Raw genomic sequence first — 14,207 nt, forward strand, 5'->3', positions numbered from 1 at the left:
CAGCAACATATAAGTAGTACTGTGCTTCAAGGAGTGTGTGGGGCGAAGGATGGATTACAGGACGGTGTACACATTTTCCATAACCCGCTTCCTGTTGCCTTTTTTTTTTTTTTTTTTTTTTCCTTTATTTTCTCTTTCTTTCAAAGGTAGTCAAGGATGGAGCAAGATAATCAAGAATATACAGTTTCTCCTATTAAATATAAGGATTTCGATAGCAGAACCTAATGGAATGTAAACCTAACCTGACCTATCCATGGCTTACTTGGACCAACCTTTACTTATTTAAGGAGAGCCTTTGGCTACATACAAAACTTCAGTTGGCTTTGCTTACTCTCATACGTTTCTAACTTAAGGTTAGGTGGCGTAGCTTAAAGCCTCTTACTTTGGCTGAAGTAGTGAAGTAGTTGGCTCGGTCGCAGCTTCAAAAGGCTTGACATGTTTATGTTTGTTATTCATTTGTGTTCTTTGTATTATGTGGCGTGGAAATTCTGTAGAGGAAGGAACAAGACCTTGAAAGTGACGTGCGCAGTACTCGACGTTTAGGTGTTATTTCATTGCATTGAACACTTTTCGAGTGTTTGTTGTCTGAGATTCAGTTTGCCACACTGTAGTCAATTATCTTTCTGTTCTTTTTCTTTCTGTATTTCGGCTGAAATTCCTTCACCTCTACGTACATTTCACTGTGTCAATCTGTCGAACTCCATCCTTAATCCATCTTGTAAGTGTTTATGGTACAACACTGAAGTGTACGCTCACTCGAACCTAACAACATGCTGCAGCTTGTTCAGTGTCACCCTCGTGCCTCTCACTCACGAAATATGGAGGACACAAATGCCTGTTGCTAAATAACGTAAAGTGACACTCATGTGAGGTTATGGTCTTTCTCATAGGTGTATGCTTATACTTAATAAAAGGGGTGACACGCCTCAGTAGATCTATATATGTTTCTTCGTCCATCCCCAAATAATTACACCAGTTAGCTGGATCTAATTTCAAATCAACAAGCAAGTTGGTATGTGAAAGTTGATATATTTTTAACAGCCACTTTAACGTCCACTTTGAGCTTCTATTTTTCCTCAGTGCCACCGCTAAGACAATGCCAATTAAATCGTCCTGATCGACAGGCATATCTTAATTTGCTTCACGTTAGCGCAAGTCACACTGAGTCGAGGACTGATGTTTGATGTACGTTTGGTTTGACTGTCTGACAACTGGGTTTGACGAACCGTTTGACTGTGTAAAGGGCCCTTTACCCCCAGAGACTGGAATATTATGAGATCAAATTTTCATCAGCAGGATAATGCTTTGTTATCGCATTCAGCACGTGACCCTCGAGCCGGGTGATGATAACTAATATTTCATGCACTTGTAGTATTATTAACCAGGACGTAATTCAACAAGACATTAGCATATCCTACATACTAAGTCGTAATATATATATATATATATATATATATATATATATATATATATATATATATATATATATATATATATATATATATACACAATTTGCCTAGGATGCTTAGCAGTGAAGGGCGCAAGTTCCACAAACCACTTGCTGTATGACTGAAGTATAAATGTTATATAAACGCTCTTGGATGGATGTACAGCACGTACTGTATGTCAGGCTTTCATTTTTAGTCTTCCATTATGTGAGTTATTTCTTCCTTTTCTTGTTCTTATTTAAGTGAATGCCTTATAAGTATCATGTTTGTATTTGTTATTATATGAAAACACACACACACACACACACACACACACACACACACACACACACACACACACACACACTAAGATAGAGTATATTATAACTACTTACATAATCATAAAAGTGTTACAGTCTACCTAGTTAAACAATTGGCGTATTACACGTTTGAGCCTGCATCGATCCGTAACAATAAGGCAACTAGTACAGTACCTCGTTCAGTGTTCGTAAAATCTGTTCATCACAATCACTACGTGCAACAACCAATTTCTCACCACAGATTCTTGCTTGAGTGTGTCGCGTTGTGGAAGGAACTAAGCACACTTGTATGACACCACAGTAGTGCACGAGTCATAGCCACTTTTATTGTCGTTGAATTGTTTAGTAGACTTGGGTAAAAACTCACTGGCTGGATGCTTGTTAAAGAAAACGGAAAAGTAGAGTTGAGATGACAGAGCACGACAGGGATAACTTAACTAAATTTTCTTTGATTCCTGATGGCTTTAGTTGGCGGCTCGACCGTGGATTCAGACTCTACGTCTACATCAGTATTTACTATTTACAGATGGATGATAAGCTTTGCACTCTTTCTCTTCGCACGGCTGGCTTTTCATGGCCTTATGCGTTCAAAAATTCGTCTTTACAATAGCAAGAAGACAGAGAGAGAGAGAGAGAGAGAGAGAGAGAGAGTCAGTCCTTAAAATACATGCATAACAACGTGATTCCTTGTTTGTGCCTCAACAGACATTAATCAGAATCCTATGTCAAAACCTCCCATGTCAAAGCCACCCATGTCAAATCCGCCCGTGTCGAAACCCCCTCCCATGTCCATATCACCCACGTCAAACTCCCCGCCCACGTCATTCATCCCGCCCATCTCAAACGGTTCGGCCATGTCTTCCATCCCCGCCATGTCCGCGCCGTTCTCGTCCAGCAGGCCCGGATCTATGCCGTCCCCCTCAGGCAGCATCTCGGCGTCGGGTTCCAAGCCACCGTCCGCTGTTGGATCTACCTCAGGGTTCGCTACCTCGCCGCCGCCACCACCACCCGCATCCATTCCGTCAGCCGGGTTGTTGTTTTCGATGTTGTTGATGTTGTAGTTATTTGTGATGTTAGTTTCCTGTCGGGTTGAAGGGCTGGTTAGTTGGTGAAGGGATGGATTTAAGGTATTGTATCAGAGGTGTGTTGATAATGGAAAATGAACATTTTTTTTTAGACAAGCTTGCTCTGATCACACATCTCTTAGTGTAATTAAACCGTTTGATAATGGGACGCATTTTTCCCTTGATTTTTTGGTATGATTAGACGATTTTATTTGCATTAGGAAGGGTCTATGGAGGTCAAAAGATTAATTACCAGAATTTTTGTACTATCTAATCTCAACGTATGTTTCTGAAGCAGTATGAAATCGCTAAATAGTAACCAGAATGAATATGAAAACGCGTCCTGGTACTGAAGAGATAAGGGTATCATAATGCTGTCTCGTAAAGGTCAAACAATTCTGACGCAATTTTGTTCTTTTTCTAGAGAGGGTCTTCATTATTCTGATTAGGCATGCAGCACGCATTCATCAGTCACTTCCGCCGCAAGGTTTGAAAGGTAGCCTGTGACTGCATAGCGACTGTCAACCCCCACCGTGGAGGGAAGGCGTGAAAGGAAACGAGGGAAAATAGCCAACCTCAAGCTACTCTCTCTCTCTCTCTCTCTCTCTCTCTCTCTCTCTCTCTCTCTCTCTCTCTCTCTCTCTCTCTCTCTCTCTCTCTCTCTCTTATTATATATTACTACTACTCCTATCATAATTAGTATCATTGACATTATTATTATTATTATTATTATTATTATTATTATTATTATTATTATTATTATTATTATTATTATTATTATCATTATTATTATCATTATCATTATTATTATCATTAAGAAAAAATCTGATGATGAACGTCATTCTGATGTTCTTGATATGCTGACGTCGCATACTCTGTCATTCTGTTCCACCATTTCCATACACAATCAGCAGGTCACGGTCACCAACTCACCAAATAATCGAGGCTCGTTTTACAGGAGAGGTCGGCAGACTCGTGTCCAGCCGTGTATTGAAAACGAAATATAAAAAGAAGAATCGTTGATCTATTTTGGTCGGTTTCCCTGAATTTTTGCTTTTGACTGTACCATAAGAAACAGAAATCAAGGAACATCGTGAGCCTCGTCTGCTTAAGTATCTGAAGCTGTATAAAATCACCAAGAATGAATATGAAAACGCGCCATGATACTGAAGGGATTAAGCCCACTTCCCATCTCACCCCCCTCCCACCATCCCAACACACTTTCCCACACTCCCTCCTTAGATCTGTATTTTGTATTTTTTACTAATCTCAATAAATCAAATCCTCCTTAGACACACTTCCTTCCACCTCGCCCTCCACTCTCCCAACACACTCGCCCACACACTCTCCTTAGACACACTTCCTTCCACCCCGCCCTCCACTCTCCCAACACACTCCCACTCTCCCTTCTTAGACACACTTCCTTCCATCTCGCCCTCCACTCTTCCAACACACTCTTCCACACTCCCTTCTTAAACCCACTTCCTCCCACCTCTCCCCGCACCATCCCACCCACCAACCCACCCCGCCCCGCCAAACGCAGCCCCGCCCCTCCTCAACACTTACCTGATTATGAAAGCCGCCGCCACGAAAACCGAAGCCCACGCCTACGCCCATGGGTACGCCGAAGCCGAAGCCACAGCCCCAGCCGCCCATGCCCCATCCGGACATGGCGGCGCCCATCATCATGCCCGTCGCGAAGTCCCCCACGCCATTGTCCCGTCTGTCCATGATTACTGTGGTGCCGCCGCCTCCTCTGCCATACCCGCCGCCGCCATACCCGCCACCACCACCACCACCACCATACCCGCCTCTGTTGTAGCCTCCTTGTGCTTGTGGGTACCCTCCTCCACCTCCTCCTCTTCCCATTCCTCCTCCTCCTCCTCCTCCTGCTGCTGCTGGATCTGAAATGAAGATTATGGATGTAAATTGGTGTTTTGTGTGATGTCTCTCTCTCTCTCTCTCTCTCTCTCTCTCTCTCTCTCTCTCTCTCTCTCTCTCTCTCTCTCTCTCTCTCTCTCTCTCATATTCAACTAACATCTCGATTCACCACCACCACCACCACCATCATCATCATCATCATCATCATCATCATCATCATCATCATCATCATCATCATCATCTATTACGACTGTATATTACTTACTTTGGGGCGGTTGGGAAGGAGGTGCCGAGGGTGTGTAAGGGGGCGGCTCTCCCTTCTGGTTCTCCCCGCCCCCTGCAGGCTGTGGGGGGTTAGGGGGCGGGGGAAGCTGGGGGAGGAAGGAATAAGTTAGGTAAATCCGTTGCGGTCACTACGTGAACAACAATACCATCAACAACAACAATAACAACAACAGCAACTACTACTACTACTACTACTGCTACTACCACCACTGCCACCACTGCTGCACTACCACTGCCACCACCGCCGCCGCTGCTGCTGCTGCTGCTGCTGCTGCTGCCGCCGCCGCCCTGCTGCTGCCACTGCTGCCACCACCACCACTGCACCACCACCACCACCACCACCACTGCACCACCACCACTGCCACCACCACCACCACCACCACCACCACCACCACCACCACCACCACTGCTGCCACCACCACCACTGCTGCTACCACCACCACTCACCACCACACCACCACCACCACCACCACCACCACCACCACCACCACTGCCACCACTGCCACCACCACCACCACCACCACCACTGCTGCACCACCACCACCACCACCACTGCTACTGCTACTACCACTGCTACCACTACTACTACTACTACTACTACTACTACTACTACTACTACTACTTACCGTGTTACTAATGGCGGTCATCCATTGGCTGTTGAGAGGGAAAGGAGGAAAAAACAAGGAAAGTATATTAGTAAGCACGTGTGTGTGTGTGTGTGTGTGTGTGTGTGTGTGTGTGTGTGTGTGTCATAGATGTATCGAATGTCTCCATTCTTGGAACATCCGCATCCTGCAGTTCTTGTAAGTGAAACATCCGTGTCCACCTCCATATTTGTCATGAAATAAATACCTGCATCCGTATTCGCACCACATACAACTGGGAATGCTGCGGATACATTACACACATTACAGTTATAGTCTGTCTACTCTAAAGTGGCTCCTGAGTCTCGATTTGAATGGTGTTCCTGGGAATGAGGAAAACCGTGAGCTGTCCGTATAATAAGGTGCATTGATCAACAGAAAACAAGTGTTATTCATATCAAATCAGTTACGTTATCAATAAGCTACAATGTTTTAAATCTAGAGGCTATTTTTACTGTAGACAGACTATAGCGATGAATCACGGGGGAGTTCTTAAAGATTACACAGATATGGTACAGTGGAACCATGCGTGCTTTGGGGTCCGAGGGGTCTCCAAGCGCATGGGTTCAAATCCTGTCCACGGTCCGAGTGTAGGTTGGGCTTCATCACTCGGGGCAACGGTTTCCTAGCGGGTGGGTTTTCAGATAAGAGGTACCCCTAAAAGTATCCCCTTTAGCCCATAAACTCCCGTGAAAAGCCCACATGGTATAGAAAAAATAAGACACGGAAGAGGAGAGAAAGGAGACCAGAGTAAAATGTCAGGATGGGAATGATAGGTGGAAATAGTATAGGTACATTTCATACAGGAACTGCCACGTGTAGGCCTCTTGCAGCATCCGTTCTTATGTTTCTCATATTATCACATACGTACTTGAGATCGTCACTGTTCTTGCTGATGAACCAATGCATCTTGTCCTTGGTCTTGTTCCCAAACACCACCAGCGTGTTGGGATCCGTCCCTCGGGGCAGATCAGGCCGCCCGGGCACGTAGGAAGCGAATGGGCCCGCCGCTATCATCTCCGGGGCGTCCTGCAAAAGTGGGCGTGGTGTGATTGTGTGTTGGGGGAGGAGGGGTGATGTATATGCTGGTGTGGAAGTATGTTTTGGGGAAGGTTTTTACATAAGAGAGGCTACAAAAGGCAGAAAACAGCCCCACTTTAAGTTATAAGTCCTTAAACAGTAGAGCCAAAATGATAACCGAAAATTTGAAGTGTGAGTATTTGTTGAGAAGGAAGGAGGAAGATAATGATGTGTGAAAGATGCAGACGTTTGCGGTATTGGTTAGGGAAAGTGAAGAGAAGACAGGAGGAGGAGAGGGAAGAGGTGTTGCTTTTAGTCTTGAAGGATGGAGGAAGGTGATACTGGTTTGTGTGCAGGGTTGGCAGAGAGTGTGGTGGTGCCATTGTGGAGGAAGCAGTGAGTAAGGAACGGGTATTACATGTGTCTATGCTATTTGCTCTCTGTTTTGCATTTATATAAGCTACTGTCATGTAATAGAAAGCATCTCTCTCTCTCTCTCTCTCTCTCTCTCTCTCTCTCTCTCTCTCTCTCTCTCTCTCTCTCTCTCTCTCTCTCTCTCTCTCTCTCTCTCTCTCTCTCTCTCTCTCTCTCTCTCTCTCTCTCTCTCTCTCTCTCTCTCTCTCTCTTCTCTCTCTCTCTCCCACTTCTATCCTCCTTTCTCCTATCCTCCCTTTACTCTTTCCTTCATCGTCATTTCTTATCCCTCCCTCTTTTTTTTCTTTTCTCTTTCTTCCCTCTCCTTCAGAAAACACCTTGCCTCCAATCCTCAGTAATATTGTGTGATCCTTTTCTATCCTCTTCATTCACTTCCTATATTAATTTCCTCCTCCTCCCCGTTCTTCTCGTGCCTGACCTTGAGCATGATGGCGCCCAGCAGGTCCTCCTCGTCATGTCCCTTGTACCACTCCAGCGCTGAGTCCTCGTGCAGCACCACCCACTCCTCGCGCCAGTTGGAGCCGATGAACCGTTCTGAGAGGGGATAAAAAGAGGGATAAGAGGAGGGGAATGAAGGATTTGAAGGAGAAAGTAAATAAATAAAAACTGCAATATCTATTATTCATTCTGACTGATTGACTGACTGGCAGGTTGGCTGACTGTCTGACTGACTGACTAACCTTCAGTACAAGGATGCATTTTTACCACGAGTTTTGGGTATGATTAGACGATTTTATTTACATTAGGAAGAGTCAGAAGACCAAATGCCATAGTCTTCACTTTCTTGTTAGGCACATAAGTTTCTGAAGCTGTGTGAAATCACCAAATAGTAAGCAGAATGAATATGGAAACGCGTCATGGCACAGAAGAGATTAAATTCTTCTCCCGCTGGTATTCAGAGTAAATATTCCGCAGCCTTTATTTTGCAACAACGCATGATTAAACTTGCAACTTTCAGACTTTGAGTGGAATGCTGCACCACCAAGCTATCAATCAAACTAAAGTAAACACTCACTCCATAAGAAATGTATTAGAATGCTGAGCTTGCTTTGAAATATTTACCTTTGACTTATTTGCTTGTCTTTTCATCTATCAACTTTGTCTGAGCTACTCCGCGTGGGATTGCCGGCCTGGTAGGTATATCATAATTATTTGATCTCCTCACGTCATGAAAGTCAATCCATCAGTCAGTCAATCAGTCAGTTAGTTAGTCAGTCCGTCCGTCCATCAGTCAATCAGTCAGTCAGTCATTCAATCAGTCAGTTGTCTTTATTTTCTGTTATTATTATTATTATTATTATTATTATTATTATTATTATTATTATTATTACTACTACTACTACTACTACTACTACTACTACTACTACTACTACTACTACTACTACTACTACTACTACTACTACTACTACTATTTTTTTTAATTGTTGTTACTATTAAAATTTAGATTCTTTTCAAATAATAATTCATTTTCCTATACACACACACACACACACACACACACACACACACACACACACACACATACAGAGTTGTTTTGGCGTGAATCATTGACGTGGTTCGAATCAAGAATATAGACTTTCGAAGCTGCATGAATGATCTCAGTTGGAAGTGTTCTGCTTTCCTCTGCATTTCTCACGCCTCACCACCTCCTTCCTTCTTCCTCCCTTCTTCTTTATTTGTTTGTTTTTTTTCTTTTTTCATGTTCTTTTCTTTTCTTTTCTTTTCTTTTCTTTCTTTCTTTCTTTCTTTCTTTCTTCTTCTTCTTCTTCTTCTTCTTCTTCTTCTTCTTCTTCTTCTTCTTCTTCTTCTTCTTCTTCTTCTTCTTCTTCTTCTTCTTCTTCTTCTTCTTCTTCTTCTTCTTCTTCTTCTTCTTCTTCTTCTTCTTCTCCTCCTCCTCCTCCTCCTCCTCCTCCTCCTCCTCCTCCTCCTCCTCGTTCTTTCTTTTTTCTTTTTTTCTTTCTTTTTTTCTTCCTTTCTTTTTTTTTACTGGTCTCGTCTTTTTCTTTCTTCGTTTTCCATTTTTTTTCGTTTCCTTCTCTTCCTCGTTGTCGTCGTCCTCTTCCTCTCTTCTTCTTCTTCCTCTCCCTCTTCCTCTTCCTCTTCCTCTCCTCTCTCTCTCCTCTCCTCTCCTCTCCTCTCCTCTTCTCTTCTCTTCTCTTCTCTTCTCTTCTCTTCTCTTCTCTTCTCTTCTCTCTCTCTCTCTCTCTCTCTCTCTCTCTCTCTCTCTCTCTCTCTCTCTCTCTCTCTTCATTAGTATTAATTTCTTCCTCTTGCTGTTTTTGGCAGAGATGGATGGACGAAGGTGCAAACGTATAGTGAGTGTCAGAAACTAGGGCTCAAAATAGACGTGGGAAATTTTGTCTAGGGAAAGGAATGTGACCTAACCTACAGAGGAGTCTTCTCATTGGGCCTCCATTGATGTTAAAAGTGAGCTGTGCCCGGGAAGAGAGTGTTGGAGGTAGATTTATTTATTTATTTTTTTATTATACCATGTGGGCTTTTCACGGGAATTTTTGGGCTAAAGGGGATACTTTTTTTTTGGGTACCTCCTATCTCAAAGCCCACCCGCTAGGAAACCGTTGCCCCGAGTGAGGAAGCCCAACCTACACTCAGACCGTGGACAGGATTCGAACCCGTGCGCTTGGAGACCCCTCGGACCCCAAAGCACGCATGGTTCCACTGTACCACGGCGTACATATGATAAAGTTAAGTATTAAACGTTTCAACAGATATGAAAGAACGAATCAGTGAAACATACTTAGAAGCAGAGGCAATGCTTGTATTGGAACGTATATTGCAATTGCATTATAACGCCACTGGGAAAGCTCAGTTTGTCTTATGGAAAGGTTAAGAAATTTTAGGCCATTTCACATTGATGTTGCAAATACTTCATCGCTGGAAATGATACGACATATGTGTTAGAAGAGAAGTATCGATGCTTGTTAGGCTTTTTACCATAGAGGGCTCATACTGCTGGATTGATCGTAAGTATGTGTGCACAAGCCGAAATAATGATAACTTAGTAATTTAATGGTAACGGATTTGATGTTAATATAAATAAATAAATAAATAGCGGTTACGATGCGCGGGACGAAAATAACGACGCGATTCCATTTTTCACGATAATGATGCGATTCCACCTTTAAAATACGATTTTCCACGATAACGATATCATTTTCCACGACAGCGATTCGAGTTTCCACGATAACGATACGATTTGAAAGTTTTGAGAGAACGTTCCAGAATGTGGTCCCTGACCTTCATGCGGCGTAGGACTAGGTAGCAAGACAAGGTGAACTTGCCACAAGCACTGACTGCTCCATGACAACTCAAGGAAGGGGAACAATACTGTGTAACACAAAGTGAAGGATCATGACGACTTGTGGTAGACACTGCTCAAGTGAATATAACAACTGTACATGTACGTGTATGAATAAACTAACAAATAAATAAGGTAAAAATAAAATGCCGGTTGAGGAAGAGAAAGTCACGCAGGCCTGTTGTTTGCCTTTTGTTAATACAAGGAGACTGGCAACAGAACATTGTGTCATTAAACAGAGCAACACCATTAACTGGGTGGTGGAGGTGTTGGCTGCACTGCACTGTTCTCTATCCCTTCCTGGCCACAGTGGTTTTCAGTATCCTTCACAGTACAGTAGTAGTAGTTTGTTTATTGAGCGCAGTTTTACAATGTGGATTACAATATTGTTAAATACTTTCTTTTCAAACGTAGGAATTATATATGTCAAAAAAAGTGATTAACTGCGGTCCAGCACAAATAATATTCACCCAAAAAAAAAAAAATGGAATATATGAATAAACAACATCAAAATACACGTAAAAGAAAAGTAATATTACTAAGAGCCTCCGATATGTGTTGCACGACCTTCTCTCATAACATTACCATCGAGCCTAAACAATGAAAACAATAACACTGACAGTTCAATAAGTCAACACACGAAAATAAATGAAGAGGAAAAAAAAAAAAAATCTTGTCTTCACGTCCGCCACATGGGTGCACTAGGAACACTTTTACCATGCTCTCAGTGTTAAGCAAGGACGAGAGCAGCAGTGACAGCAGTGACAGACTTAGACAGTTAGGCGAAGAATTTCCATATTATTATTGTTATTCTGTAAGTTTGTTTGGTTTAGTTTTCCAGATACAAAGTCTCTCTCTCTCTCTCTCTCTCTCTCTCTCTCTCTCTCTCTCTCTCTCTCTCTCTCTCTCTCTCTCTCTCTCTCTCTCTCTCTCTCTCTCTCTCTCTCTCTCTCTCTCTCTCTCTCTCTCTCTCTCTCTCACACACACACACACACACACACACACACACACACACACACACACACACACACAGAGAGAGAGAGAGAGAGAGAGAGAGAGAGAGTTATTCGAATAGTTTTGCCTTAAGTAACTAAGAATGATTATGATTGGTAGTTTATTAAATTCTGTGCTCCGCTGGGGTTGAATGAAGGACGGCAAGAAGGATCAAGAGGAGGAGGAGGAGAAGGAAAGAAGGAAGGAAAGAAGGAAGAGGAAAGGAAGGATAAGGAGGAGGTGGGAAGGAAAGAAATAAGGAGGGATGAGGAAGTAAGAAATTGAAGGGATGTGTTATGATTTTGAAGAAGGAATTTAGTTTTCTTTTTTTATTCTTTGAGAGGAAGTCCTTGTTCCCTTTGTTCTTGTTCTTATTCTTGTTGTTCTTCTTGTTCTTGTTAGTACGAGGGTGACGCTTTCACAAATGGGTTTTTTTTTTTTTTCTTATCTTCATGCTCACTTCATGCTGACCTTGAGAGAGCGCCCTTGTTCACACTGTTCTTGTTCTCATTCTTCTTGTCCTTATCCTTCTTCTTGTTCTTCTTGTTCTTTTTGGTAGGAGGGTCACGCTTTCACAAATGGTAATCTATAGGTTCTTTTTTTCCCTTATCTTCATGTACACTTCATAATGACCTTGAGGGAGAGAGTCATAGTTCGTTCTCTTCTTATTGTCATTCTTGTTCTTGTTCTGGTGCTTGTTAGTACGAGACTCATAAATAGGTTCCTTGAGGTGTTCATGGTGTGACTGACGGTGTTCATGTGTTTCCTGTTCTCGTCTTGTTGGTCTCATCTCTTTTTTCCTTTCTTTTCAATTTTTATCTTGAAAGTGCCACTCGTCCAGCTAGTAAGTAGTAGTGGAAGTAGTAGTAGTAGTAGTAGTAGTAGTAGTAGCAGCAGCAGTAGTAATAGTAGTAGTAATAGTTGTTGTTGTTATTGTTGTTGTTGTAGTACTTGTTTGTTGTAGTAGTAGTAGTAGTAGTAGCAGTAGTAATAGTGGTTGTAGAGATAGCAACAGAAATAGTAGTGGTGGCAGTGGTGGTAGTGGAGGTATACTGTACATAACTTCTACCTTCTTGTTGGTCTTAATCTTTTGAACAGTGTAAGAACAAAATACGATGCACTTTAATAGACGAAGGTAGAAAATACAGAATTTGAGAGACATAAATGAAAAAAGAGATAAAGGTGAACTGTATCTCTCTCTCTCTCTCTCTCTCTCTCTCTCTCTCTCTCTCTCTCTCTCTCTCTCTCTCTCTCTCTCTCTCTCTCTCTCTCTCTCTCTCTCTCTCTCTCTCTCTCTCTCTCTCTCTCGGCCTTGTCCTCTTTTAAGATAATTTTTGCAGCATTTATCTTCCCTCCCTTCCCTTCCTTCGCTCTGGTTTTTAATTATTTCTGAGCTTTTAGTATATTTTTCCTTCTTTCCCTTCTTCTCCTGCATTCTTTCCTGAAATTCTTGTCGAGTTGTTAGTTTTATATTCCTCCTCCTCCTCCTCCTCCTCCTCCTCCTCCTCCTCCTCCTCCTCCTCCTCCTCCTCCTCCTCCTCCTCCTCCTCCTCCTCCTCCTCCTCCTCCTCCTCCTCGGCTAATTCTTTCTCCTCGTCCTCTTCCTTCTCCTTCTCTTCATTCTTGTGTAATAATTTTTCCTCCTCCTCCTCCTCATCCTTCTCCTCCTGTTTCTCCAACTCTTTCTCTTCTTCTTTAAGTTATTACTCTGGAATTCGGTAATTAGACGAGACTTGGAGGTATCAGTGGTGGTGGTGGTGGTGGTGGTGGTGGTGGTGGTGGTGGTGGTGGTGGTGGTGGTGGTGGTGGTGGTGGTGGTGGTGGCAGTGGTGGTGGTGGTGGTGGCAGTGGTGGTGGTGGTGGTGGTGGTGGTGGTGGTGGTGGTGTGACCTTTGAGAACCAGCAAGGAATGTCTGTCGTTCTGGTGTTGATGGAATTATAAGGCTGTGGTGATGGCATTTACTTATTAGGATCGATGATGGATATTTATGCTGCTTCTACTACTACTACTACTACTACTACTACTACTACTACTACTACTACTACTACTACTACTACTACTACTACCACCACCACCACCACCACCACCACCACTACATACATATTTCAAAGGACTTCCAACAAAGACCTTTTCTGTCCTTCACGATGCGACTGATCGGCCCCAGACACGCTACAGCAAGTCACAGAGCTCGGTCATCTCGCTCGAACTCACCTATCGATACATATAATAGAGACAGAGGCTTTCCATTCACCCCGTGCAGAACTTTACTGTTAAATGCTCCTTCCTCCGTCCAGACCACAGACCTCTCCTCTTGCCCCTCCGTGTAGTGCCTGAGTATTGATGTGACTGCTTGTTCATGGTAGCGGCACTCTATCACGCATCTTGTCTTCAGTGCCTCGTGTTTCTGTCGCCTGCCTCGTTTGTTTGACCCTCATGCGTTCACCCAAGCCTCTGTAATGTATGAGCTTCTACTTTGCTCTTCCTGCTTTTCCTCCTCTCTCACTCCTCTAATTCTGTTTCTTCTGGTTCTTTGTGTTGATGTTGTTATGCTTGTTCTTGTTCTTCATGTTCTGTTGTTCTCTTTCTCTATCTCCTTCTCCTTCTCCTTCTCCTTCTCCTTTTCTTTTTCCTTTTCCTTTTCCTTTTCCTCTTCCTCTTCCTCTTCCTCTTCCTCTTCCTCTTCCTCCTCCTCCTCCTCCTCCTCCTCCTCCTCCTCCTCCTCATCATCATCATCATCATCATCATCATCATCATATCCTCGTCATCATCATCATCATCATCATCATCCTCGTCATCATCATCATCATCATCATCATCA

The 14,207-nt window shown here is 43.1% G+C and overlaps 1 protein-coding gene across 4 annotated transcripts in view; it reads right to left on the bottom strand.

Annotated features, from left to right (window-relative positions):
• Positions 1 to 1,726: 1,726 nt before the first annotated feature.
• The window catches only part of LOC123520692 (glycine-rich cell wall structural protein 1.8-like), a 21,481-nt gene continuing 9,000 nt past the window's right edge, over positions 1,727 to 14,207 (bottom strand). For all 4 annotated transcript variants that reach the window (XM_045283217.1, XM_045283218.1, XM_045283216.1 and 1 more), the window contains exons 5-10: positions 7,495 to 7,610; positions 6,493 to 6,650; positions 5,604 to 5,631; positions 4,958 to 5,063; positions 4,378 to 4,715; positions 1,727 to 2,828 (exon numbers count right to left, since the gene is read on the bottom strand). In XM_045283217.1, the coding sequence (XP_045139152.1) occupies positions 2,460 to 2,828; positions 4,378 to 4,715; positions 4,958 to 5,063; positions 5,604 to 5,631; positions 6,493 to 6,650; positions 7,495 to 7,610 (1,115 nt within the window). In that variant the 3' untranslated portion in view covers positions 1,727 to 2,459. The remainder of the gene's footprint in view (positions 2,829 to 4,377; positions 4,716 to 4,957; positions 5,064 to 5,603; positions 5,632 to 6,492; positions 6,651 to 7,494; positions 7,611 to 14,207) is intronic.

Source organism: Portunus trituberculatus, chromosome 47 (genome assembly GCF_017591435.1).
Source record: "Portunus trituberculatus isolate SZX2019 chromosome 47, ASM1759143v1, whole genome shotgun sequence".
Lineage (NCBI taxonomy): Eukaryota > Metazoa > Arthropoda > Malacostraca > Decapoda > Portunidae > Portunus > Portunus trituberculatus.